Raw genomic sequence first — 24755 nt, 5'->3', positions numbered from 1 at the left:
CACTCCACTCTTTAAGAAAGGAGGGTGGCAAAAGAAATTATAGGCCAGTTGGCCTAACTTCAGAGGTTGGGAAAGTGAGGAGTCTATTATTAAGGATGAGATTTCGAGGTACTTGGACACTAATGATAAAATAAGTCAAAGTCAGCATGGTTTCTGTAAAGGGAAATCTTGCCTGACAAATCTGTTAGAGTTCTTCCAGGAAGTAACAAACAGGGTGGACAAAGGAGAGGCAGCAGATGTCATTTATTTGGATTTTCAGAAGACATTTGATAAGATGACACACATGAGGCTGCTTAACAAGATTAAAATCCTACAGCGTTACAGGAAAGATGCTTACATGAATAGCAGAATGGCTGACAGGCAGGAGGCAGCAAGTGGGAATAAAGGGGGCCTTTTCTGGTTGGTTGCTAGTAAATGCTGAAAGGACTAAATAGGGTGGATATGGAGTGGATAATTTCTATGGTAGCGGTGTCCAGAACTAGAAGGCACAGTCTCAAAATTGAGGGCCGACCCTTTAGAACAGAGTTAAGGAGGAATTTTTTTAGCCAGAGAGTAGTGAATCTTCGGAGTGCTCTGCCACAGACTGCAGTAGATGGAAGCTAGGTCCGTGCATATATGTAAGGCGGAAGTTGATTGTTTCCTGATTAGTCAGGGCATCAAAGGATATGGTGAGAAGGCAGGTGTATGGGGTTGAGTGGGATCTAGGATCAGCCATGATGGAATGGCAGAGCAGACTTCATGGGCTGAATGGCTTAATTCTGCTTCCTCTGTCTTATGGTCTTATGATCTGTTGCACATCCATATTAATTGAGTTTTCTTCAAGTCTGGATCCATTTGCTTCACAGCCACTCACACGAAGAGACAGTGAATGTTGGGAGACATTAAAGAAGAAGAGTTGACACTTCTGCTCACCAAATGTACTCATGTGGAGGGTTACATTAGCAGGATTGTGGCAACAGCCACAGTTGAATTATCTACCTGGACTCACTGTGATGGACCAGTCAAAGTTTCCACCTTTCAGTCAAGCATCAATGTGAGATCTACCAATCGAATTATCCCACAAATGAAATGAAATGTTTAAAGGAAAAAAGAAACAATCAGTTACCTCTCGGTGATATTTGTGCCCACACTTCATCACAAAAAGACGATTGCTGGTTAATTCTTCTTGGCAAATGACACATGATTCTTCCTCCTCCTTCTGGGAAGCAAGGGAAGTATGAGGCAGGCACCAAAAGATAATTCACACAAGACTGGATCGTGCAAATTCCTGAACAAAAGGCATTCAGCTTCTTCTACCTATCCTGCATCAGCTGACTGTATGCTTATCGACAGAATTTATTGTCTGTCCCTAACCTCTGGATAGCAACACCTTTGGTCCAGTGATTAAAGATGAACTTTATTTGTCATATTGTACATCAAAACATCGAAACATATACTGAACTTGTCGTTTGCGTTGTCGACCAATACAGCCGGCACGCTTCAAGCACCAACATAGCATGCCCACAACTTGCCAACCCTAACCCTGTACTTGTTTTGGAATACGGGAGGAAAGCAGAACACCCAGAAGAAATCCACGTGGTCATGGAGAAAACATACAATCAGCAGTGGGATTATAGTTTATGTAGTAAGACTGGAATTTATTTTAACTTTCTGATGGATTATCTCTACCTTTAAAGAACTGTATTCCTCAACCTCAGATGTCTCCTTCTTCGCTTCCACTGTTGGATTTCTGAACACTATCTCATTATTTCTTTTTGTTTTGCACTGTTTGTTTTTGTTATTTATATTAATTTCATGTCTTTGTATTGTACTGCTGCCACAAAACAAATTTCATCTAATCTAAGTCAGTGATAGTAGATCTGATTTCGATGCTCTTGTATCGACTGGCCATTCTGGCAGTGAGCTTTTATTTCTGAATTCTCCTCTTAAGTGTTCTATCCATATTTATCCGTATTGCTTGCATTTGCCAAAGACGTGTCCTCTCTTTCACCTATTCATGCCCTCCTGCACACTCACCCAAAGACTTAAATTGATGCCATCAGCACTTCTTTGTTATGGGTACAAGACATCGGGCTAATCTTTCTTTTTGATGAGCAACATCTTCTCTTGCGTCACATTGCACATTCAGACAGAGACGTAACATAAAGATTTTTACTCCTCATGTATGTGAAGGATGTAAGAAATAAAGTCAATTCAATTCAAATACAAAACAGCTGGCAACTCCATCCCTGTGACCCTCCGCCACCTGGCATAAACCTGCCAGTCATTCTACACCCCTCCTTGGTCCATTGATCACAAGACCATAAGATACAGGAGCAGAATTAGGCCATATGGCCCATCGAGTCTGCTCTGCCATTTCATCATGGATAATCCAATCTTCCTCTCAGCCCCAACCTCCTGTCTCCCCAAACCCTCCCCCAGATCCCTTCATGCCTTACCTATCAAGAACCTATCAACCTCTGCATTAAATATACATACAGACTTGGCCTGTTGCAAAGAATTCCACAGGTTCACCAGTCTGAGGCTAAAGAAATTTCTCCTCATCTCCGTTCTAAAAGGACGGCCCTCTATTCTGAGGCTGCGTCCCCTGGTCTTAGACTCTCCCACCATAGGAAACATCCTCTCCACATCCACTCTATCAAGGCCTTTCACCATTTCATAGGTTTCAATGAGGTCACCCCTCATTCTTCTGAATTCCAGTGAATAAAGGCCCAGAGCTCTTAATATGACAAACCATTCAATCCCGGAATCATTTTCACGAACCTCCCTTGAACCCTCTCCAGTTTCAACACATCCTTTCTAAGATAAGGGGCCCAAAACTGCTCACAATACTCCAGATGAGGCCTCACCAGTGCTCTATAAAATCTCAATGTTACATCCTTGCTTTTATATTCCAGTCCTCTTGAAATGAATGCTAACACTGCATTTGTCTTCCTCACCACAAACTCAACCTGGAAATTAATATCAAACAAGAGAAAATCTGCAGATGCTGGAAATCCAAGCAACACATACAAAATGCTGGAGGAACTCAGCACCTATGGAAAAGAGTACAGTCGATGTTTCAGGCTGAGACCTTTCAACAGGATATGGAGTTAGGTGTTAAGTTGAAGAGCAGGACCTCCAGGGTTGTGATTGAGAATTGTTATCCATGCCATGTGCTAGTGAGGCTACAGCTAGGAAGATTATACAGTTTAATACATGGCTAAGGAGTTGGTGTAGGAAGGAAGGCATAAGATTTTTGGATCATTGGGCTCTCTTGCAGGGAAGGTGGGACCTATACAGAAGGGACAGATTGCACCTGAACTGGATTGGGGACTAATATCCTAGCGGGAATGTTTGTTAATGCTGCAAGAGGGGTTTAAACTGGAGTTGCAGAGGGATGGGAACCAGATTGCTGTAAATTAACCTTCAGGAAATCCTGCACAAGGACTCCCAAGTCCCTTTGAACCTCAGATTTTTGTATTTTCTCTCCATTCAGAAAATACTCAACCCTTTCATTTCTTCTACCAAAGTGCATAACCATACACTTCCTGACACTGTATTCCATCTGCCATTTCTTTGCCCATTCTTTTCATCTGTCAAAGTCCTTCCGTAGCCTCTCTACTTCCTCAAAACTACCTGCCCCTCCACCTATCTTCATATTGTCTGCAAACTTTGCAACAAAGCCATAAATTCCTTCATCCAAATCACTGACATTTAATGGAGGAAAAAGAATCGGTCCCAACACAGACCCTTATGGAAATCTATGAGTCACTGGCAGCCAACCAGAAAAGGCTCCCTTTTTTCCCCATTCTTTGCCTCCTGTCAAACAGCCACTGCTTTATCCATGCTAGAATCTTTCCTGTAATACCATGAGCTCGTAGCTTGTTAAGTAGCCTCATGTGACACCTTGTCAAAGGCATTCTGAAAATCCAAGTACACAACATCCACTAATTCTCCTTTGTCTATCCTGCTTGTTATTTCCTCAAAGGATTCTAACAGATTTGTCAGGCAAGATTTTCCTTTGAGGAAACCATGCTGACTATGGCCTATTTTATCATGTGCCTCCAAGTACCCTGAGACATCATCTTTAAAAGTGACTCCAACATCTTCCCAACCATTGAGGTCAGACTAATTGGCCGATAGTTTCCTTTCCTCTGCCTCTCTCCCTTCTTGAAGAGTGGATTGACATTTGCAATTTTCCAGTATTTTGGAACCATTCCAGAATCTAGTGATTCTTGAAAGATCATTACTAATGCCTCCACAATCTTTTCAGCCACCACTTTCAGAACACTGGAATGTACACTATCTGGTCCAAGTGACTTATCCACCTTCAGATCTTTCAGTTTCCCGAGAACTTTCTTTATAGTTATGGTAACTTCATGATCCCTGCCACCTGGAACTTCCACCATGCTGCTAGTGTATTCCACCGCAACAACCAATGCAAAACACTTAGTTTGTCTGCCATTTCCTTGTCCCCCATTACTATCTCTGCAGCATCATTTTCCAGCAATCCAATATCTACACTTGCCTCTCTTTTACATATTATGTATCTGAAGAAATTTTTGGTATCCTCTTAAATATTATTGGCTAGCTTACTTTCCTATTCCATCATTACCTTCTTAATGACTTTCTTAGTTGCCTTCTGTTGATTTTTAAAAGCTCCTCTAACTTCCCACTAATTTTTGCTCTATTATATGCCCTCTCTTTGGCTTTGACTTCTCTTCTTAGCCACAGTTAAGCCATCTTTCTTTGGAATACTTCTTCCTCTTTGGGACGTATATATCCTGTGCCTTCCAAATTGTTCCAGAAATTCCAGCCATTGCTGCTCTGCCGTCATCCCTGCCAGTGTTCTTTTCCAATCAAGTCTGGCCAACTCCCCTCTCATGCCTCTGTAATTCCCTTTACTCCAGTGCAATACTGATACATCTGACTTTAGCTTCTCCTTCTCAAATTTCAGGGTGAATTTGATAATATTATGATCACTTACCCCTAAGGGTTCTTTTACCTTAAGCTCTCTGATCAATTCTGGTTCATTACACAACACCCAATCCAGAATAGCTGATTCCCTAGTGGGATCAATCACAAGCTGCTCTGAAAAACCATCTCGTAGGCACTCCAGAAATTCCCCTCCTGTAATCCGGTACCAACCTGATTTTCCCAACCTGCCTGCATATTGACATTCACCATGACTATTGTAATATTGCCCTTTCGGCATGCATTTTCTATCTCCTTTTGTAATTTGTAGGCCACATCTTTACTGCTGTTTGGGAGTCTGTATACAACTCCCATCAGGGTCTTTTTACCCTTGCAGGTTCCTTAGCTCCATCCACTGTGATTCAACACCTTCTGACCCTACGTCACCTCCTTCTAATTACATGATTTCAATTTTTTACCAACACAGCAATGCCACCCCCTCTGCCTTCCTGCCTGTCCTTTCAATACAATGTGTGTCCTTGGACATTAAGCTCCCAGCTATAATCTTTCAGCCATGATTCAGTGATGTCTACATCATACCTGCCAATCTGCAACTGTGCTGCAAGTTCATCTACCTTATTGCATATACTGCACACATTCAAATACATCACCTTCAGTCCTGTATTCACCCTTTTTGATTTTGTCTGCCTTTTACTTTGCAACTCATCCCGTTGAATACAATGTTGCCCCGTCGACAGCCTCTCCTCACTACACACTGCCTGTTTGTAAACCAGCTGCCTCATCTTCAGCACTATCATCCGCCTTTCCTACGATACTTCCTGCATTGAAATATACACAGCTCAGGACGCTAGTCACACCATGCTCAACCTTTTGATTCCTGACTTTGTCTGAGGTCTTAATAACATCTGTCTCCACAACCTCCCCACTAACTGTTCTGGCACTCTGGTTCCCATCCACCTGCAACTCTAGTTTAAACCCAACCATGCAGCATTAACAAACATTCCTGCTAGGATATTAGTCCTCCTCCAGTTCAGGTGTAAATTATCCCTTCTGTACAAGTCCCACCTTCCCTGGAAGAGAGGCCAATGATCCAAAAATCTAAAGCTCTCCCTCCTACACCAACTCCTTAGCTACATATTAAACTGTATAATCTTCCTAGTTCTGGCCTCACTAGCACACGGCACGGGTAGCAATCCTGAGATCCCAACCGTGGAGGTCCTGCCCTTCAACTTAGCACTCAACTCCCTGAACTCCCTCTGCAGAATCTTGTCACTCGTCTTACCCATGTCATTGGTACCGACATGGACCACGACTTCTGGCTGAGCACCCTCCCAGTTAAGAATATTGAGGAATCGATCCGAGATGTCCTGGACTCTGGCATCCAAGAGGCAATGTACCATCTGGAAATCTCATTCTCGTCCACAAAACCTCCTGTCTTTTCCCCTAACTAATGAATCCCCTATCACCACAGCGTGCCTCTTCTCCCCCTTCTCCCCCCACTCCCCCCCCAGTTCTCTTCTGAGTCATACAGGCAGACTCCATAAAAAAGACCTGACCACGGTAAGGTCATTCCGCAACCCCCCCCCCCCCCCACCCGACAGTATTCAAAGTGATATACCTGCTGTTGAGCAGGACAGCCACAGGGGTACTCTGCACTGTTTCATTCACCCCTTTCCCCTTCCTGTCATCCAGTTGCTGTGTCCTGTATCTTGTCTGTAACTATATCTCTGTATGTCCAATCTATCATCCCCTCAGCCTCTTGAATGATCTGGAGTTGATCCATTTCCAACTCCAACTCCTTAATGCAGTTTATTAAAAGCTGCAGCTGGATGCACTTCTTGCAGACGTAGATGGAGGTTTCCCTGCCTTCCCACATCCCATAACAGAAGCATTGAACTATCCTGCCTGGCATCTCTAATGTCCGAGCTGAGCAAAGAAAAAGAAGTGAAGGGAAAAATTTGAGCTTTTGCTTCCTTAGCTTTCTCTGACAGAAGCCTCTATTCGCTGAAGAGAAGATTGGTCACTGGTCAAAGCTCTATTACGCTGCTGCAACCTGCTCCTGCCTTTTGTCCTCGGGCAATGGACATGATTGATGTCCCTGTCTCTCCAAACTTCCGATGTCGGGATTGGCCACTTGTCAAAGCTCTGTCACTTTGGACTCCTGTCTCACCTCTCCTCTCCTCTTTACACTAGCCATCTTGCTTTTCCATCCTTCATTCCTGAAGCAGGGTTTCAACCTAAAAAGTTAACAATTCCTTTCTTCCTACAGATGCCGCTCAAACTGCTGAGTCCCTCCAATAGGTTATTTATTGCTCCCCACCACTGAGCACATCTACATGAAAACGACAAAGGTAGGAAAAAGGAGGAGGTCCTGAAAGCAGACTACAGGGAGTTAGGAAGGAAGTTGAGAAACAGGACCATAAAGGTAGTAATCTCGGGATTACTGCCTGTGCCACGTGACAGTGAGTATAGGAATAGAAATGAGATGGAGGATAAATGTGTGGCTGAGGGACTGGAGCAGGGGGCAGGGATTCAGATTTATGGATCATTGGGGCCTCTTTTGGGGCAAGCGTGACCTGTACAAAAAGGACGGGGTGCACTTGAATCCCAGGGGGACCAATATCCTGACGGGGAGGTTTGCTAAGGCTACTGGGGAGAACTTAAACTGGAATTGTTGGGGGGTGGGAACCAAACTGAAGAGACGGAGGAAGAGGCTGTTGGTTCACAAATAGAGAAAGCTTGGAGACAGTGCGAGAGGGAGGATAGGCAGGTGATAGAGAAGGGACACATTCACATGGACGGTTTGAGATGTGTCTATTTTAATGCGAGGAGCATTATGAACAAAGCGGATGAGCTTAGAGCGTAGATCAGTACTTGGAGCTATGATGTTGTGGCCATTACAGAGACTTGGATGGCTCAGGGGCAGGAATGGTTACTTCCAGTGCTAGGCTTCAGACGTTTCAGAAAGGACAGGGAGGGAGGCAAAAGAGATGGAGGCATGGCACTGTTGATCAGAGGTAGTGTCACAGCTGCAGAAAAGGAGGAAGACATGGAGGGATTGTCTACAGAGTCTCTGTGGGTGGAGGTTAGGAACAGGAAGGAGTCAATAACTTTACTGGGTGTTTTTTTATAGACCACCCAATAGTAACAGGGATATCGAGGAGCAGATACGGAGACAGATTCTAGAAAGGTGTAATAATAACAGGATTGTCGTGGTGGGAGATTCTAATTTCCCAAATATCGACTGGCATTTCCCTAGAGTGAAGGGTTTAGATGGGGTGGAGTTTGTTAGGTGTGTTCAGGAAGGTTTCCTGACACAAGATGTAGATCAGCCTACAAGAGGAGAGACTGTACTTGATCTGGTATTGGGAAATGAACCTGGTCAGAAGTCAGGTCTCTCAGTGGGAGAGCATTTTGGAGATGGTGATCGCATTTCTATCTCCTTTACGATAGCATTGGGGAGGGATAGGAACAGACAAGTTAGGAAAGTGTTTAATTAGAGTAAGGGGAAATATGAAGCTATCAGGCAGGAACTTAGAAGCATAAATTGGAAACAGATGTTCTCAGGGAAATGTACAGCAGAAATGTGACAAATGTTCAGGGGATGTTTGTGTGATGTTCTGCATAGGTATGTTCCAATGAGACAGGGAAAGGATGGTAGGGTACAGGAACTGTGGTGTATAAAGGCTGTTGAAAATCTCATCAAAAAGAAAAGCTTACAAAAGGTTCAAACAACTATATAATAATAGAGATCCAGAAGATTTTAAGGCTAGCAGAAAGGAGCTTAAGAATGAAATTAGGGGAGCCAGAAGGGGCCATGAGAAGGCCTTGGCGAGGAGGATTAAAGAAAACCCCAAGGCATTCTACAAGTATGTGAAGAGCAAGAGGATAAGACCTGAGAGAATAGGACCAATCAAGTGTGACAGTGGAAAAGTGTGTATGGAACCGGAGGAGATAGCAGAGGTACTTAATGAGTACTTTACTTCAGTATTCACCACGGAAAAGGATCTTGGCGATTGTAGGGATGATTTACAGCAGATTGAAAAGCTTGAGCATATAGACATTAAGAAAGAGGATGTGCTAGAGCTTTTGGAAAGCATCAAGTTGGATAAATCACTGGGACCGGATGAGATGTACCCCAGGCTACTGTGGGAGGCGAGGGAGGAGATTGCTGAGCCTCTGACAATGATCTTTGCATCATCAATGAGGACGGGAGAGGTTCTGGAGGGTTGGAGGGTTGCGGATGTTGTTCCTTTATTCAAGAAAGGGAGTAGAGATAGCCCAGGAAATTATAGAGCAGTGAATCTTACTTCAGTAGTTTGTAAGTTGATGGAAAAGATTCTGAGCCTCACTGAATTTTTTTGAGGATGTGACTAAACACATTGATGAAGGAAGAGCAGTAGATGTAGTGTATATGGATTTCAGTAAGGCATTTGATAAGGCACCCCATGCAAGGCTTATTGAGAAAGTAAGGAGGCATGGGATACAAGGGGACCTTGCTTTGTGGATCCAGAACTGGCTTGCCCGCAGAAGGCAAAGAGTGGTTGTAGACAGGTCATATTCTGCATGGAGGTTGGACACCAGTGGAGTGCCTCAGGGATCCATTCTGGGTCCCCTTCTCTTCATGATTTTTATAAATGACCTGGATGAGGAAGTGGAGGGATGGGTTAGTAAATTTGCTGATGACACAAAGGTTGGGGGTGTTGTGGATAGTGTAGAGGGTTGTCAGAGGTTACAGCGGGACATTGATAGGATGCAAAACTGGGCTGAGAAGTGGCAGATTTAATTATTAAGCTGGTTTGGCACAACATTGTGGGCCAAATGCCCTGTTCCTGTGCTATACTCTTCTATGTTCTAAATCAGCTGGCCAGGCAGCATTTATGGAAGCAACACTCACAACGCTGGAGGAACTCAGCAGGTCGGGCAGCATCCGTGGAAAAGATCGGTTGACGTTTCCAGGTTCCGGCCCGAAACGTCGACTGATCTTTTCCACAGATGCTGCCCGACCTGCTGAGTTCCTCCAGCATTGTGAGTGTTGCTTTGACCCCAGCATCTGCAGATTATTTTGTGTTTAGCATTTATGGAAAAGAGTAAGCAGTTTACGTTTCGGGGCAAGACCCTTCATCAGAACTGGAAAGAAAGGGAAAAAGTCTGAGTCGGAAGTTCTATTTCTGACTTCTCCCCTTCGTTTCCAGTCCTGATGAAGTGTCTCAGCCCAAAATGTCGACTGTTTACTCTTTTCCACAGATGCTGCCTGGCCTGCTGAGTTCCTCCAGCATTTTGTGTTGGTTGTTTGTCCGTCCTGTTGTGTGCAATCTTTCATTGATCCTATTGTGTTTTGTGTATTTACTGAGTATGCCTGCAAGAAAATGAATCTCAGAGTTGTATATGGTGATATATATGTACTTTGATAATAAATTTACTTTGAACTTCAGTTGGGTTACAGAGAGGAATCAAGTGACAACAGCCCAAGGATACCTTGAAATGTATCAGATCAATTGTGAGAATGTGGCAAGTGCAGTCAGTTGATCACACAATACATCGATTTTGCCCCTCTCTTTTTGTGCAGGCTTTTGAGTATGCATGCTTTCACCTCGGCAGACCCGCTCCATTGCTCACAAGATAAGTTGCCCCGTGTATACCGTGGCTAACATGACTCAGTAAAATGTTTAATCCTATTACTCCATTGCCATTCTTGCTCTGGGCATATGTAGCATACCTGATGCCCAGGTTCAGTGCCAACTCCACCCTGATGCCCAGGTTCAGTGCCAATTCCACTCTGATATGAAATACCAGTCATAAGTCTGAGCTGGCTGACCTGGGGATCTTTTGAGACGTTCCTCCAAGCAGCCATTGTCGGATCAGCGGGCAGGCTTGCAAAGTCCAGATTTACATTCTGTGAGGAAAAACAAGGAATTCAAAACTATTAACTGAAATCTAATGACAAGATAATGAAGAAACTAATCATAACACGCAGATCTTGTCAGCATGTCAATTCACTCTTAATTCTCTCTAGTATCAATCAAGGTGAAAACCATTCACAGCAAATTTTGCCATTAGGCCCATCAAGCCTGCTCTGCCATTCCACCATGGCTGATTTATTTTCCCTCTCAACCCCATTCTTCTGCCTTCTCCCTGTATCCTTTGACACCGACTAATCAAGAACCTATAAATGTCCGCTTTAAATACACCCAATGACTTAGCCTCCACAGCCATCTGTGGCAATGAATTCCACAGATTCACCATAAGACAAAGGAGCAGGAGTTGGCCATTCAGCCCATCAAGTCTGCTCTACCATTTTATCATGAGCTGATCCATTCTCCCATTTAGTCCCACTCCCCCGCCTTCTCACCATAACCTTTGATGCCCTGGCTAATCAGATACCTATCAATCTCTGCCTTAAATACACCCAATGACTTGGCCTCCACTGCCGCCCTTGGCAAAAAATTCCATAGATTCACCACCCTCTGGCTAAAAAAATTTCTTTGCATCTCTGTTCTGAATGGGTGCCCTTCAATCCTTAAGTCATGCCCTCTCGTACTAGACTCCCCCATCATGGGAAACAACTTTGCCACATCCACTCTGTCCATGCCTTTCAACATCCACTCTGTCCATGCCTTTCAACATTCGAAATGTTTCTATGAGGTCTCCCCTCATTCTTCTAAACTCCAAGGAATACAGTCCAAGAGCGGACAAACGTTTCCCATATGTTAACCCTCTCATTCCCGGAATCATTCTAGTGAATCTTCTCTGTACCCTCTCCAACATCAGCACATCCTTTCTTAAATAAGGAGCCCAAAACTGCCCACAGTACTCCAAGTGAGGTCTTACCAGCGCCTTATAGAGCCTCAACATCACATCCTTTCTCCTATACTCTATTCCTCTAGAAATTAATGCCAACATTGCATTCGCCTTCTTCACCACCGACTCAACCTGGAGGTTAACCTTAAGGGTATCCTGCACGAGGACTCCCAAGTCCCGTTGCATCTCAGAACTTTGAATTCCCTCCCCATTTAAATAATAGTCTGCCCGTTTATTTCTTCTGCCAAAGTGCATAACCATACACTTTCCAACATTATATTTCATTTGCCACTTCTTTACCCATTCTCCCAATCCACCCAAGTCTCTCTGCAGACTCTCTGTTTCCTCAGCACTACCGGCCCCTCCACCTATCTTCATATCGTCAGCAAACTTAGCCACAAAGCCAGCTATTCCATAATCCAAATCGTTGATGTACAACGTAAAAAGAAGCGGCCCCAACACGGACCCCTGTGAAACACCACTGGTAACCGGCAGCCAACCAGAATAGGATCCCTTTATTCCCACTCTCTGTTTCCTGCCAATCAGCCAACGCTCTATCCACGTATGTGACTTTCCTGTAATTCCATGGGCTCTTATATTGTTAAGCAGCCTCATGTGTGGCACCTTGTCAAAGGCCTTCTGAAAATCCAAATATACAACATCCACTGCATCTCCCTTGTCTAGCCTACTGGTAATTTCCTCAAAAAAATTGTAATAGGTTTGTCAGGCAGGATTTTCCTTTAAGGAATCCATGCTGAGTTCTGCCTATCTTGTCATATGCCTCCAGGTACTCCGTAACCTCATCCTTGACAATCGACTCCAACAACTTCCCAACCACCGATGTCAAGCTAACAGGTCTATAATTTCCTTTTTGCTTCCTCTCCCCCTTCTTAAATAGCAGAGTGACATTTGCAATCTTCCAGTCTTCCGGAACCATGCCAGAATCTATCGACTTTTGAAAGTTCATCACTAATGCCTCCGCAATCTCCACAGCTACTTCCTTCAGAACACGAGGGTGCATTCCATCTGGTCCAGGAGATTTATCGACCTTTAGCCTATTCAGCTCCCTGAGTACTTTCTCTGTCGTAATTGTGACTGCACACACTTCTCTTCCCAGCCACCCTTGAGTGTCCAGTATACTGCTGATGTCTTCCTCAGTGAAGACTGATGCAAAATACTCGTTCAGTTCCTCCACCATCTCCTTATCTCCCATTACAATTTCTCCAGCATCATTTTCTACCGGTCCTATATCTACTCTCACCTGTCTTTTACTCTTTATATACTTGAAAAAGCTTTTAGTATCCTCTTTGATATTATTTGCTGTTTCCTTTCATAGTTCATCTTTTCCCTCTTAATGACCTCCTTAGTTTCCTTTTGTAAGCTTTTAAAAACTTCCCAATCCTCTGTCATCCCACTAATTTCTGCTTCCTTGTATGCCCTCTCCTTTGCTTTAACTTTGGCTTTGACTTCTCTTGTCAGCCACGGTTGCATCCTTTTTCCATTCAAAAATTTCTTCATTTTTGGAATATACCTGTCTTGCACCTTCCTCACTTCTCGCATAAACTCCAGCCACTGCTGCTCTGCCGTCCTTCCTACCAATGTCCCTTTCCAGTCAACTTTGGCCAGTTCCTCTCTCATGCCACTATAATTTCCTTTACTCCACTGAAATACTGACACATCGGATTTCAGCTTCTCTTTTTCTAATTTCACAGTGAACTCAATCATGTTATGGTCACTGCCTCCTAAGGGTTCCTTCACCTCAATCTCTCTAATCACCTCCGGTTCATTACACAATACCCAATCCAGTACAGCCCATCCCCTAGTGGTCTCAACAACAAATGGCTCTAAAAAGCCATTTCGCAAACATTCTACAAATTCTCTCAAGATCCAGTGCCGACCTGATTTTCCCAATCCACTCGCATGTTAAAATCCCCCAATTATCATAATACTGCCTTTCTGACAAGCCTTTTCTATTTCCTGTTGTAATTTGTAGTCCACCATCACTGCAGCTGTTTGGATGCCTGTATATAACTGCCATCAGGGTCATTTTACCCCTGCTATTCCTTAGCTCAACCCATAAAGGTTCTGTACCTTCTGATCCTATATCACCTCCTTCTAATGATTTAATATCATTTCTTACCAATAAAGCCACGCCTCCCCCTCTGCCTACCTTCCTATCCTTCCGATACACCGTGTATCCTTGGACGTTCAGCTCCCAGAGACATGCATCCTTTAGCCACGTCTCAGTGATGGCCACAATATCATACCTGCTAATCTGTAGCTGTACGACAAGATCATCCACCTTATTCCTTATGCTGCGTACATTTAAGTATAACACCTTAAGACCAGTATTTGGTACTTTTTACTTTGATTGCACTGCGACTCATCCCAATGGCTGCAAATTTGCCTCATGCCCTGCCTGTCTTTCCTGACATCTTTACTGCTCACTATCTTAGATTTATTCACCACCCCCTGGCTAAATAAATTTCTGCTCATCTCTGTTCTAAAAGAACATTCTTCTATTCGGAGGCTGTGCCCTCAGGTCTTAGGCTTCTCCACTATAGGAAACATCCTCTCCACATCCACTCTAACTTGGCCTTCAATGAGATCCTCCTCATTCCTCTAAACTCCAGCAAGTACCAGTCCAGGGCCTCAGTGCTGAACCCATCTCTGCAGCTTCTGGACCAGCTGCAACACTGACCTGTCTCCATGGCAGTGGACTTACTTTCGGGGACTCTGCGGTTCATGTTCTGTGGATTATTTGTTTGCTCTTTGATTGTTTGCACATTTGTTCTTTCTTTTTTTGCACATTGAGTGTATGATTGTCTTTGGGGTGTGGGGTTTTTCCATGAATTCTATTGTTTCTTTGTTTTGTGGCTGCCTGCAAGAAGACTTATCTTAAGGTTGTATATGGTATATATACTTTGATATTAACTTTGACCACTGCCTTACAAAACCTCAAAATTGCATCCTTATTTTTATATTCTAGTCCTCTCAAAATGAATGGTAACATTACAGTTGCCTTCCTGACCACATACTCAACCTGCAAATTAACCTTTAGGGAATCCTGCACAAGGACTTCCAAGTCCCTTCAGAATAAACATAGACACATTCAATTATTTGAAAGATAATGAAGCAGTAACAGGACTGAAAAAAGAACTTTACACTCACCCCAAGGTGTGGCTGATGGTTCTTGATCAGGGCTGATACCTGACTGATGATCTGTTCAAAGGATAGTCCAGACAAGGAGTTATTGTTCATCATCCGGACCTGCCGCAGAAAGACGATCATCATGTCCCTACCAGAAACAATGCAGGAAGTTAGTCCAGACCAATAACTGCTGGGTGGGGACATCACCAAACACAGGGGTTTGATTCTCTCTGCATCTATTAGCAAGACATCACTGGAGGAACAACAAACAAAATGCTGGAGGAACTCAGGGTGCTAAGCGTGACTTGATGAGTTCCTCCAGTATTGTGTGCTGCTTCACATTTCCAGACCCTGCTGTCGTGAAATAGAACATTAAACACCGATAGAATAGAACATAGAATATTACAGCACAGTACAGGCCTTTCTGCTAATGATATTGTGCTGACCTCTAAACCTACTACAAGATCAATCTGAGCCTTCTCTCCCATGTAACCCTCCATTTTTCTATCATCCATATGCCTACCTAAGAGTTTCTTGAATATCACTAATGTATTAGTGTCTACCACCACCCCTGGCAAGTACTTCACGTACCCACCACTCTCTGTGTAAAAAAACCTACCTGACATTTAGCCGACATATTAAAATATGAACTTAAAGAATTTAAACTGGAAGGTGTGCAAATATTTACAAAGTTTTTTCCAGGAGCTGAGTGAGGGAGAGATTGGGCAGGCTGGGACTGCATTCATTGGAGTGCAGGAGACTGAGGAGTGTATTATAATAAACAATAATAACAGCACTAATAACTTTATTTATGGAGTATTTTTCATACAGACGATATTGACAAAGTGCTTTACAATGGGATAAACTGCAAACAAAAATAAAAGACAAAATATGTTCGTTAAAAGTAAGGTTAAATAAATAGGCTTTGAGTTGTCATTTAAAAGAGTCAACTGAGTCTGCATCCCTTATAGTTTTAGGTATTGAGTTCCACAGTTCAAGATTAAAGTACATTTATTATCAAAGAATGGATAAACTATACAACCTGGACATCTGTCACAACCATAAAGCAAGAAACCTGGAAGAACCTAATTTAAAAAAAAAAAAGACCAACACCCAATGTGCAGAGAAAGAGAAAAAGAAAACACAAATCTTGCAAACAATACAAGCGAGCACAGTAACTTGAACCTCCCATGCGGGACCTTGTCAAAGGCCTTACTGAAGTCCATGTAGACAACATCCACTGCCTTCCCTTCATCCACTTTCCTGGTAACCTCCTCGAAAAACTCCAATAGATTGGTCAAACATGACCTACCACGCACAAAGCCATGTTGACTCTCCCTAATAAGACCCTGTCTATCCAAATGCTTGTAGATTCTGTCTCTTAGTACTCCCTCCAATAACTTACCCACTACCAACGTCAAATTTACCAGCATATAATTTCCCGGATTACTTTTCGATCCTTTTTTAAACAATGGAACAACATGAGCCACTCTCCAATCCTCCGACATCTCATCTGTAGACAGCGACGTTTTAAATATATCTGCCAGGGCCCCTGCAATTTCAACACTAGTCTCCTTCAAGGTCAGAGGGAACACCCTGTCAGGTCCTGGGGATTTATCTACTCTGATTTGCCTCAAGATAGCAAGCACCTCCTCCTCTTCAATCTGTATAGGTTCCATGACCTCACTACTTGTTTGCCTTATTTCCATTGATTCCATGCCAGTTTCCTTAGTAAATACAGATGCAAAAAACCCATTTAAGGTCTCCCCCATTTCTTTTGGTTCCATACATAGCCGGCCACTCTGATCTTCAAGAGGACCAATTTTATCCCTCACTATCCTTTTGCTCTTAATATACCTGTAGAAGCTCTTTGGATTATCCTTCACCTTGACTGCCAAAGCAACCTCATGTCTTCTTTTAGCCCTCCTGATTTCTTTCTTAAGTATTTTTTTGCACTTTTTATACTCCTCAAGCACCTTATTTGCTCCTGTTTCCTATACATGTCATACATCTCTCTCTTCTTCTTTATCAGAGTTCCACTATCCCTTGAGAACCAAGGTTCCTTATTCTTATTCACTTTGCCTTTAATCCTGACAGAAACATACAAACTCTACTCTCTCAAAATTTCTCCTTTGAAGGCCTCCCACTTACCAATCACATCCTTGCCAGAGAACAACCTGTCCCAATCCAGACTTTTTAGATTCTTTCTCATTTCTTCAAATTTGGCCTTTTTCCAGTTTAGAACCTCAACCCGAGGACCAGATCTATCTTTATCCATGATCAAGTTGAAACCAATGGTGTTATGATCACTGGAACCAAAGTATTCCCCTACACACACTTCCGTCACCTGTCCTAACTCGTTTCCTAACAGGAGATCCAATACTGCATCCTCTCTAGTTGGTACCTCTATATATTGATTTAGAAAACTTTCCTGAACGCATTTTACAAATTCTAACCCGTCTAGACCTTTAACAGTATGGGAGTCCCAATCAATATGTGGAAAATTAAAATCCCCTACTATCACAACTTTATGTTTCCTGCAGTTGCCTGCTATCTCTCTGCAGATTTGCTCTTCCAATTCTCGCTGACTATTGGGTGGTCAATAACAGGGGTCCCCAACCTTTTTTGCAACGCAGACCAGTTTATTATTGACAATATTCTTGCGGACCAGCCGAACCGGGGGGGGGGGGGGGGGGGGGGGGGGGGCGGGAACGGTTGCCAACGGACAAGAGTAGCAGTCAAGTATGTTGTGTTTTCCCCGAGAAAGACTACCATGACCATGACGCCTTGCGTGGGTACCTGTGTGCGCATGCGTGTACGTGCCGATTTTTTTCTACAAATTGTTTTTGGCGATTCTGTTTGGGGGGGGGGTGTTAATCACGACTGGAATATGGGTGATAAGTGGCTAATACACTCAATTTCGTTTCTAAAAGGGTTTATCTAACGAATTTAATATTAAACACACAGCGCATATTTTCCTCGCATGAATATAGTGATAAGTCAATTATCAGGGGAGGACAGGGGAGCTTGAAGTAAGTGTTGAACGAACTTCCAGTAGAAGTGGTAGAGGCAGGTTCGATATTATCATTTAAAGAAAAATGGGATAGGTATATGGACAGGAAAGGAATGGAGGGTTATGGGCTGAGTGCAGAACAGTGGGTCTAGGTGAGAGTAGCGTTTGGCACAGACTAGAAGGGCAGAGATGGCCTGTTTCCATGCTGTAATTATTATATGGTTATATAAGTCAATTATAAGTCAATAGCATCATAACATTTTAAGTAACATTTTGGATATTAAACACACAGCGCATATTTTCCCCATATGAACATATAAAATCATTGCAACACACAAATATCGCTGAATCAGTGGGAGCCCTGGGCTGAATACTTGTTTCCCTGCAACGAGACGGTCCTATCGAGGGGTGATGGGAGACAGCGATACTCGAAGGGGGTTCCTTATGTCCAGTCTATTCCGCAATTTAGTTTTCGTTGCATTCATTGCAGAGATATGTTGGAAATGGAAGCCAAAAAAGCACTGAAAATGTTGCTATCTCAGGATATTCAGCTTTGACTTTGATCCAGAATGCCAGCAGAGATGTTATGTCAAACATATTTTTTCAGCCCACCGTCATTTGCAAGCTCGAGGAGTTGATCTCCTTCCCGCGGACATGAATGATGCGCAGGTAATGACCTTGCGTATGTTCAAGCTCAACAGTAGGCGTGACAGGGAATGAGGAAAGGTGCAGCTGACTCATATCGCCAAATCATATTGTTTCCTCACGGCCCGGTAGCGCATGCTTTGCAGCCCGGTGGTTGGGGACCGCTGGTCTTTAATACAACCTCATTAATGTGGTCATACCTTTCCTGTTTCTCAGCTCCACCACATGGCCTTGGTAGACAAGCCCTCTAATCTGTCCTGCCTGAGCACTGCTGTAACATTTTCCCTGACTAGCAATGGCACCCTCCAACCCCACCTTCATTTCTCTGCCTCTATCACGTCTGAAACGTCAGAACCCTGGAACATTAAGCTGCCAGTCCTGCCCCTCCTGCCAATTATCTTTGGAGATTGCTTAAACTTATGAGACTGGCAAAAGAAGACCTGAGAGCTTAAGCAGTTTTCAAAAACAAAAACTATTCTGTGATATACTCTGGTCCCAGACCATTGAGAGCTTTAAAAGCAAGTGAGGGAACTTTAAAATCAATTCTAAAAGATACAGGAAGCCAACGTACAGTAGCTAGTACAGGAGTGAGATGTTCTGTTATCCTGGTTTTAGTTAAGAGTCTAGCAGCAGCATTCTGAATGAGTTAAAGTTTGTCAATAGATTGCTTTGGAAGGCCAGTAAAAAGTGCATTGCAGTAATGTAGTCTATTCGATCTAAAGGAAAGGTACGTCGCATCCGGACTTTCTCTGGTTAGCGGACGATTTCCCACCACGTCTCTCTGACATAGTGGGAAATTGCATGCGAGGCAAGTTACAGCAGTGGTTTGCCATTGCCTTCTGCTGGGTGAGTTTCCAAAGAGATCACCAGCTCGTAACCCAGCACGGATGGAAAGCGTGCAGGGGAGCCGGCCGGCTAGATTCGAACCTGGGACCTTTTGTCCCAAAGTCCGACGCTGGTGCCACTACGCCACCAGCCGGGTCCTATTCAATATAAAAGCGTGAATTAGTTTCAGCATCATGACATGACAGAAACGAATGTACCTTTGCACGAAATGTACAAAATGCTACCCTGGTCACTTTCTTTTTGTGGGATTTAAAATTCAAATCCTGAATCAAGGATAACACCCAAGCTTGTTACTTCTGATTTTACAAGGGGAGCCAAGTTCTCAAGGTTATCCAGAAGTTTATCTCTTTTGGCTTTGAGACCAACCAAAAGTATTTCAGTTTTATCTTCATTTAGTTTTGGGAAGTTATTGCTCATCCATTTGTTTATTGCAGCCGTACCAGAAGTCAGAGAAGATAGAGTGTTATCATTACCAGGCTCAACCAAGATATACAATTGTGTGTCATCTCTAGAACTGTGGAAATGAAGATTATGCTCTCTAATGATGTCTCCTAAGAGGAGCATGTATAAGGGGCCAAGACAACACCAAAGGGTACACTGCATCTCCTAGAATATTGGTCTCCAAGACAGACAAAAACATTTTCTCTAAGATAGATGAGCAAAAAGAATTTAGGATATGGCGGAAGAGGTCAGCCCAGTTCTCAAGGTGATCTAGGAGAAGGTAGCACTTAGATCTAGGAGAATTAGAACTGACACCCTGTTGGCACCACGAGGGACACAGTAAGCATCAAATGCAGTATTTTAAACTGTATTTACATAGTGCCTCTCTTGATTTCAGGAATTCTAAGATTCTTGAGGCCCTCTGCTGGCTAGGGTGCTTAAGACTTTTGCACAGTACTGTAGTAATTTTATGCACTGCACTGTACTGCTGCTGCACATATAAAACTAATTTCATGACATATGTGAGTGATAATAAACCTGATTCTGATTTGGGTCTCTGTAGTGGACTGAGAGTAGGAAGGGGACAGGGAGAGGGTTGGGAAAGGGGGAAAGGAGAGAGGAGGGAGCAGGATGCACCAGAGAGACATTCTGCAATGATGAATAAACCAATGGTTTGGAATCAAATATCCTTGCCTGGTGTCTCAGGGCGGGATGCGCCTGGACCCCCACCACCTCCTGCCCCTGGCACTCCCTCTCTGCCACCTGTCCCACACCCCACCCACGGTGTTTCACCCTTACCATTCCCAACATCCTTTGCTCCTGCCAGATTTACAAACTCGCTCTCCACTCCAGGTTGACAAATACAGTACTGTGCAAAAGTTAAACCTTCCTAATGGTTACCTGTTATGTTGTGGGAACAACTCGGTCAGTTTCTCGAGAAGGCGTTCCAGGTGATTTTGGGTGGTTCCTGCTTGGCTGGAATTGGCTGGACCAAGAGACGAAGGCTGTGATGATAATCCAGGTGACATTGACCTCTGGAAAAGTTTATACAAAAGTTCAAAGCAAATTTATTACCAAAGTACATACACATTACCATATACAACCCTGAGATTCATTTACTTGCAGGCATTTAAAGGAAACTAGAATTTTACGAAAAACTATACATAAACAAAGACTGACAAACAACCAATGTGCAAAATACAAATTGTACAAAAAAGTAATACTGAAAAGAAAGTAGCAAAGAGTTCTTGAAAGTGAGTCTGTAGGTTGTAGAATCATTCAGTGTTGTGCTGAGTGAAGTTATCCACACTGGTTCAGGAACCTGATATTTGCAGAGTAATAACTGTTCCTAAACCTGGTGTTGTGGGACCCAAGGCTCCTGGACCTCCTGCCCAATATTAGTAATGAGAAGAGAGCATGGCCTGGATGGTGGGTGCTGGTTTCTTGTGGCAGCGATCCCTGGAAATGGGCTCAGTGGTGGGGAGAGGTTTACTTGTGAATGGACTGGGCTGTATCCACCAATTTCTGTCACCTTTTTCATTCCTGGGCTTTGGTGAACAGCACTCAAATAAACAGCATGTTGCCGCAATGGAGAGAAAGCACATACACTGTCACCTGACCCTCTGACTTATCTACCACGTATCCTGTCCAGACTGCTTCACAGGCAGGTGTTGAAACCGTTGAGGTACAGTATTTATTGGAAATCCTCACTGGGTTTGACTGCATAATAGCCAAACTTTACAAAGCAGGAAAACCCAATCTAACCAGGAGAAAGTTACTGCAACTGGCTGACAGACCATAAAGAGCTCAATGACATTGATATAACAGGGCTAAGCGAGGAGCATGACAGACCACAGTTAGAAAAGGGATTGTCAATACAGATAAAAAGGCTGGAAAGTATTCTTCTGTGCTGTACATAACTATTCCAAGGAAAACTAGGCTACACCAAACTTGTAACTATCGTGTAATTCCAGCAGCCAGCAGGAATATACTTAGTAGAGTGAAAGAATTAAATAGCTGACAAGTACAATACAAGACTAAATTATTTTTAAAGATGCAACACAGTAACAGGCCCGTCCAGCTCAATGAACCCGTTGTGCCCAATTATACCCATGTGAGCAATTACCCTACAAACCAGTATGTATTGTATAAAGTATAAAGTATTGTGGGAGCAAACTGGGGCACTCTGAGGAAACCCACGTGATCAAAGGGAGAATATACAAACTCCTTACAGGCAATGGCAGAATTGAACCTGGGTCACGAGAACTGTAATAGCATGACACTAACCTCACTGCCTCAAAATACTGCTGCAGGGTATGGAGGTTGAAGGGGAGAAATGTTTTGTGTCAAAGAGCCAAGCACATCTCTCTTACCCAATGGAACACTGGGCATTCCAAAGACTTCTCGTGAAGGGTGAGAACTTCCACAGTGGAGTAGCCTACCTGTGTTATTCCAAGCTGATTGTTCAATGGAGTCACTCCCGATGGAAATGCAGACAGAGACGACGCTCCTTGACTGTTGTTATTTGCAGGAAAGCTACTGGAAGCCAAAAGCTCCTTCTGTTTTGTCATATAAATGAGCTGAAGGAGAGTTGTTAAAAATATTCTTGAGAAAAATTCAAACATCTGACAAAATCATAATGTACGGAGCACTTATATATACACTCAGTGGCTACTTGATTTGATATAGGAGTGGAACCCGATGTGCTCCTTTGGTGCTGTAACCCAGTCACTTCAAGGTTCGACACGTTGTACATTCAGAGATGCTCTTCTGCACAACACTGTTGGAACACATGGTTATTTGGGTTACTAACACCCTCGTGTCAACTTGAACCAGTCTGGCTATTTTCCTCTGAGCACTCTCATTAAGAAGGTGCAAAGCCATTAACAAGGAGAGTATTTTATGTTTTTCACACCATTTTCTGTAATCTCTTAGAGACTGTTGTACATGAAAAGCCCAGGAGATCAGCAATTTCTGAGGTACTCAAACCACCCTGTCTGGCACCAAAAAGACATGCCATGGTCGAAGTCACTGAGATCACATTTCTTCCCCATTCTGACATTTGGTTCGAACAACAAATGAAACTCTTGATCAGGTCGACATGCTTTTCTGTATTGATTTCCTGCCACATGATTGGCTGATTAGATATTTGCTTCAACAAGGGGGTGGTGAGGGACTGTGGAGAGGAGTGTGTCAGTGTGGGTATGAGGTGTGGAGTGTCAGTGTAAAGTGACAGTGAATGAGGGAAGAAGGGGGTGGTGAGGGACTGTGGAGAGGAGTGTGTCAGTGTGGGTATGAGGTGTGGAGTATCAGTGTACAGTGACAGTGAATGGGGGATGAAGGGGGTGGTGAGGGACTGTGGAGGGGAGTGTGTCAGTGTGGGTATGAGGTGTGGAGTGTCAGTGTAAAGTGACAGTGAATGGGGGATGAAGGGGGTGGTGAGGGACTGTGGAGAGGATTGTGTCAGTGTGGGTATGAGGTGTGGAGTGACAGTGAATGGGGGGGATGAAGTGGGTGGTGAGGGACTGTGGAGAGGAGTGTGTCAGTGTGGGTATGAGGTGTGGAGTGTCAGTGTAAAGTGTCAGTGAATGGGGATGAAGGGGGTGGTGAGGGACTGTGGAGAGGAGTGTGTCAGTGTGGGTATGAGGTGTGGAGTGTCAGTGTGAAGTGACAGTGAATGGGGGATGAAGGAGGTGGTGAGGGACTGTGGAGAGGAGTGTGCCAGTGTGGGTATGAGGTGTGGAGTGTCAGTGTACAGTGACAGTGAATGAGGGAAGAAGGGGGTGGTGAGGGACTGTGGAGAGGAGTGTGTCAGTGTAGGTATGAGGTGTGGAGTGTCAGTTTGAAGTGACAGTGAATGGGGGATGAAGGGGGTGGTGAGGGACTGTGGAGAGGAGTGTGTCAGTGTGGGTATGAGGTGTGGAGTGTCAGTGTGAAGTGACAGTGAATGGGGGATGAAGGGGGTGGTGAGGGACTGTGAAGAGGAGTGTGTCAGTGTAGGTATGAGGTGTGGAGTTTCAGTGTACAGTGACAGTGAATGGGGGTGAAGGGGTGGTGAGGGACTGTGGAGAGGAGTGTGTCAGTGTGGGTATGAGGTGTGGAGTGTCAGTGTAAAGTGACAGTGAATGGGGGATGAAGGGGATGGTGAGGGACTGTGGTGAGGAGTGTGTCAGTGTGGGTATGAGGTGTGGAGTGTCAGTGTGAAGTGACAGTGAATGGGGGATGAAGGGGGTGGTGAGGGACTGTGGAGAGGTGTGTGTCAGTGTGGGTATGAGGTGTGGAGTGTCAGTGTGAAGTGACAGTGAATGGGGGGATGAAGGGGGTGGTGAGGGACTGTGGAGAGGAGTGTGTCAGTGTGGGTATGAGGTGTGGAGTGTCAGTGTAAAGTGACAGTAAATGGGGGATGAAGGGGGTGGTGAGGGACTGTGGAGAGGTGTGTGTCAGTGTGGGTATGAGGTGTGGAGTGACAGTGTACAGTGACAGTGAATGGGGGATGAAGGGGGTGGTGAGGGACTGTGGAGAGGAGTGTGTCAGTGTGGGTATGAGGTGTGGAGTGTCAGTGTACAGTGACAGTGAATGGGGGGATGAAGGGGGTGGTGAGGGACTGTGGAGAGGAGTGTGTCAGTGTGGGTATGAGGTGTGGAGTGACAGTGACAGTGAATGGGGGATGAAGGGGGTGGTGAGGGACTGTGGAGAGGAGTGTGTCAGTGTGGGTATGAGGTGTGGAGTGTATAGTGACAGTGAATGGGGGATGAAGGGGGTGGTGAGGGACTGTGGAGAGGAGTGTGTCAGTGTGGGTATGAGGTGTGGAGTGTCAGTGTAAAGTGACAGTGAATGGGGGATGAAGTGGGTGGTGAGGGACTGTGGAGAGGAGTGTGTCAGTGTGGGTATGAGGTGTGGAGTGTCAGTGTACAGTGACAGTGAATGGGGGATGAAGGGGGTG

General features: G+C 44.2%; 1 protein-coding gene across 5 annotated transcripts in view; it reads right to left on the bottom strand.

The window, feature by feature from the left end:
- LOC140212721 (E3 ubiquitin-protein ligase DZIP3-like) overlaps positions 1 to 24755 on the bottom strand; it is a 187596-nt gene that overhangs the window by 3156 nt on the left and 159685 nt on the right. For 4 of the 5 annotated variants that reach the window (XM_072283828.1, XM_072283823.1, XM_072283825.1 and 1 more), the window contains 5 exons: positions 22255 to 22392; positions 20714 to 20847; positions 14890 to 15016; positions 10736 to 10813; positions 1106 to 1198 (listed from right to left, as the gene is read on the bottom strand). In XM_072283828.1, coding sequence (XP_072139929.1) covers positions 1106 to 1198; positions 10736 to 10813; positions 14890 to 15016; positions 20714 to 20847; positions 22255 to 22392 — 570 coding nt within the window. The remainder of the gene's footprint in view (positions 1 to 1105; positions 1199 to 10735; positions 10814 to 14889; positions 15017 to 20713; positions 20848 to 22254; positions 22393 to 24755) is intronic. The other variant, XM_072283827.1, reaches the window with a different exon arrangement.

The sequence above is a fragment of the Mobula birostris genome, chromosome 20 (genome assembly GCF_030028105.1).
Source record: "Mobula birostris isolate sMobBir1 chromosome 20, sMobBir1.hap1, whole genome shotgun sequence".
Classification (NCBI taxonomy): Eukaryota; Metazoa; Chordata; class Chondrichthyes; order Myliobatiformes; family Myliobatidae; genus Mobula; species Mobula birostris.
Note: the sequence above shows the minus strand (reverse complement) of the source record. Positions and strands in the feature narration are given on the sequence as shown.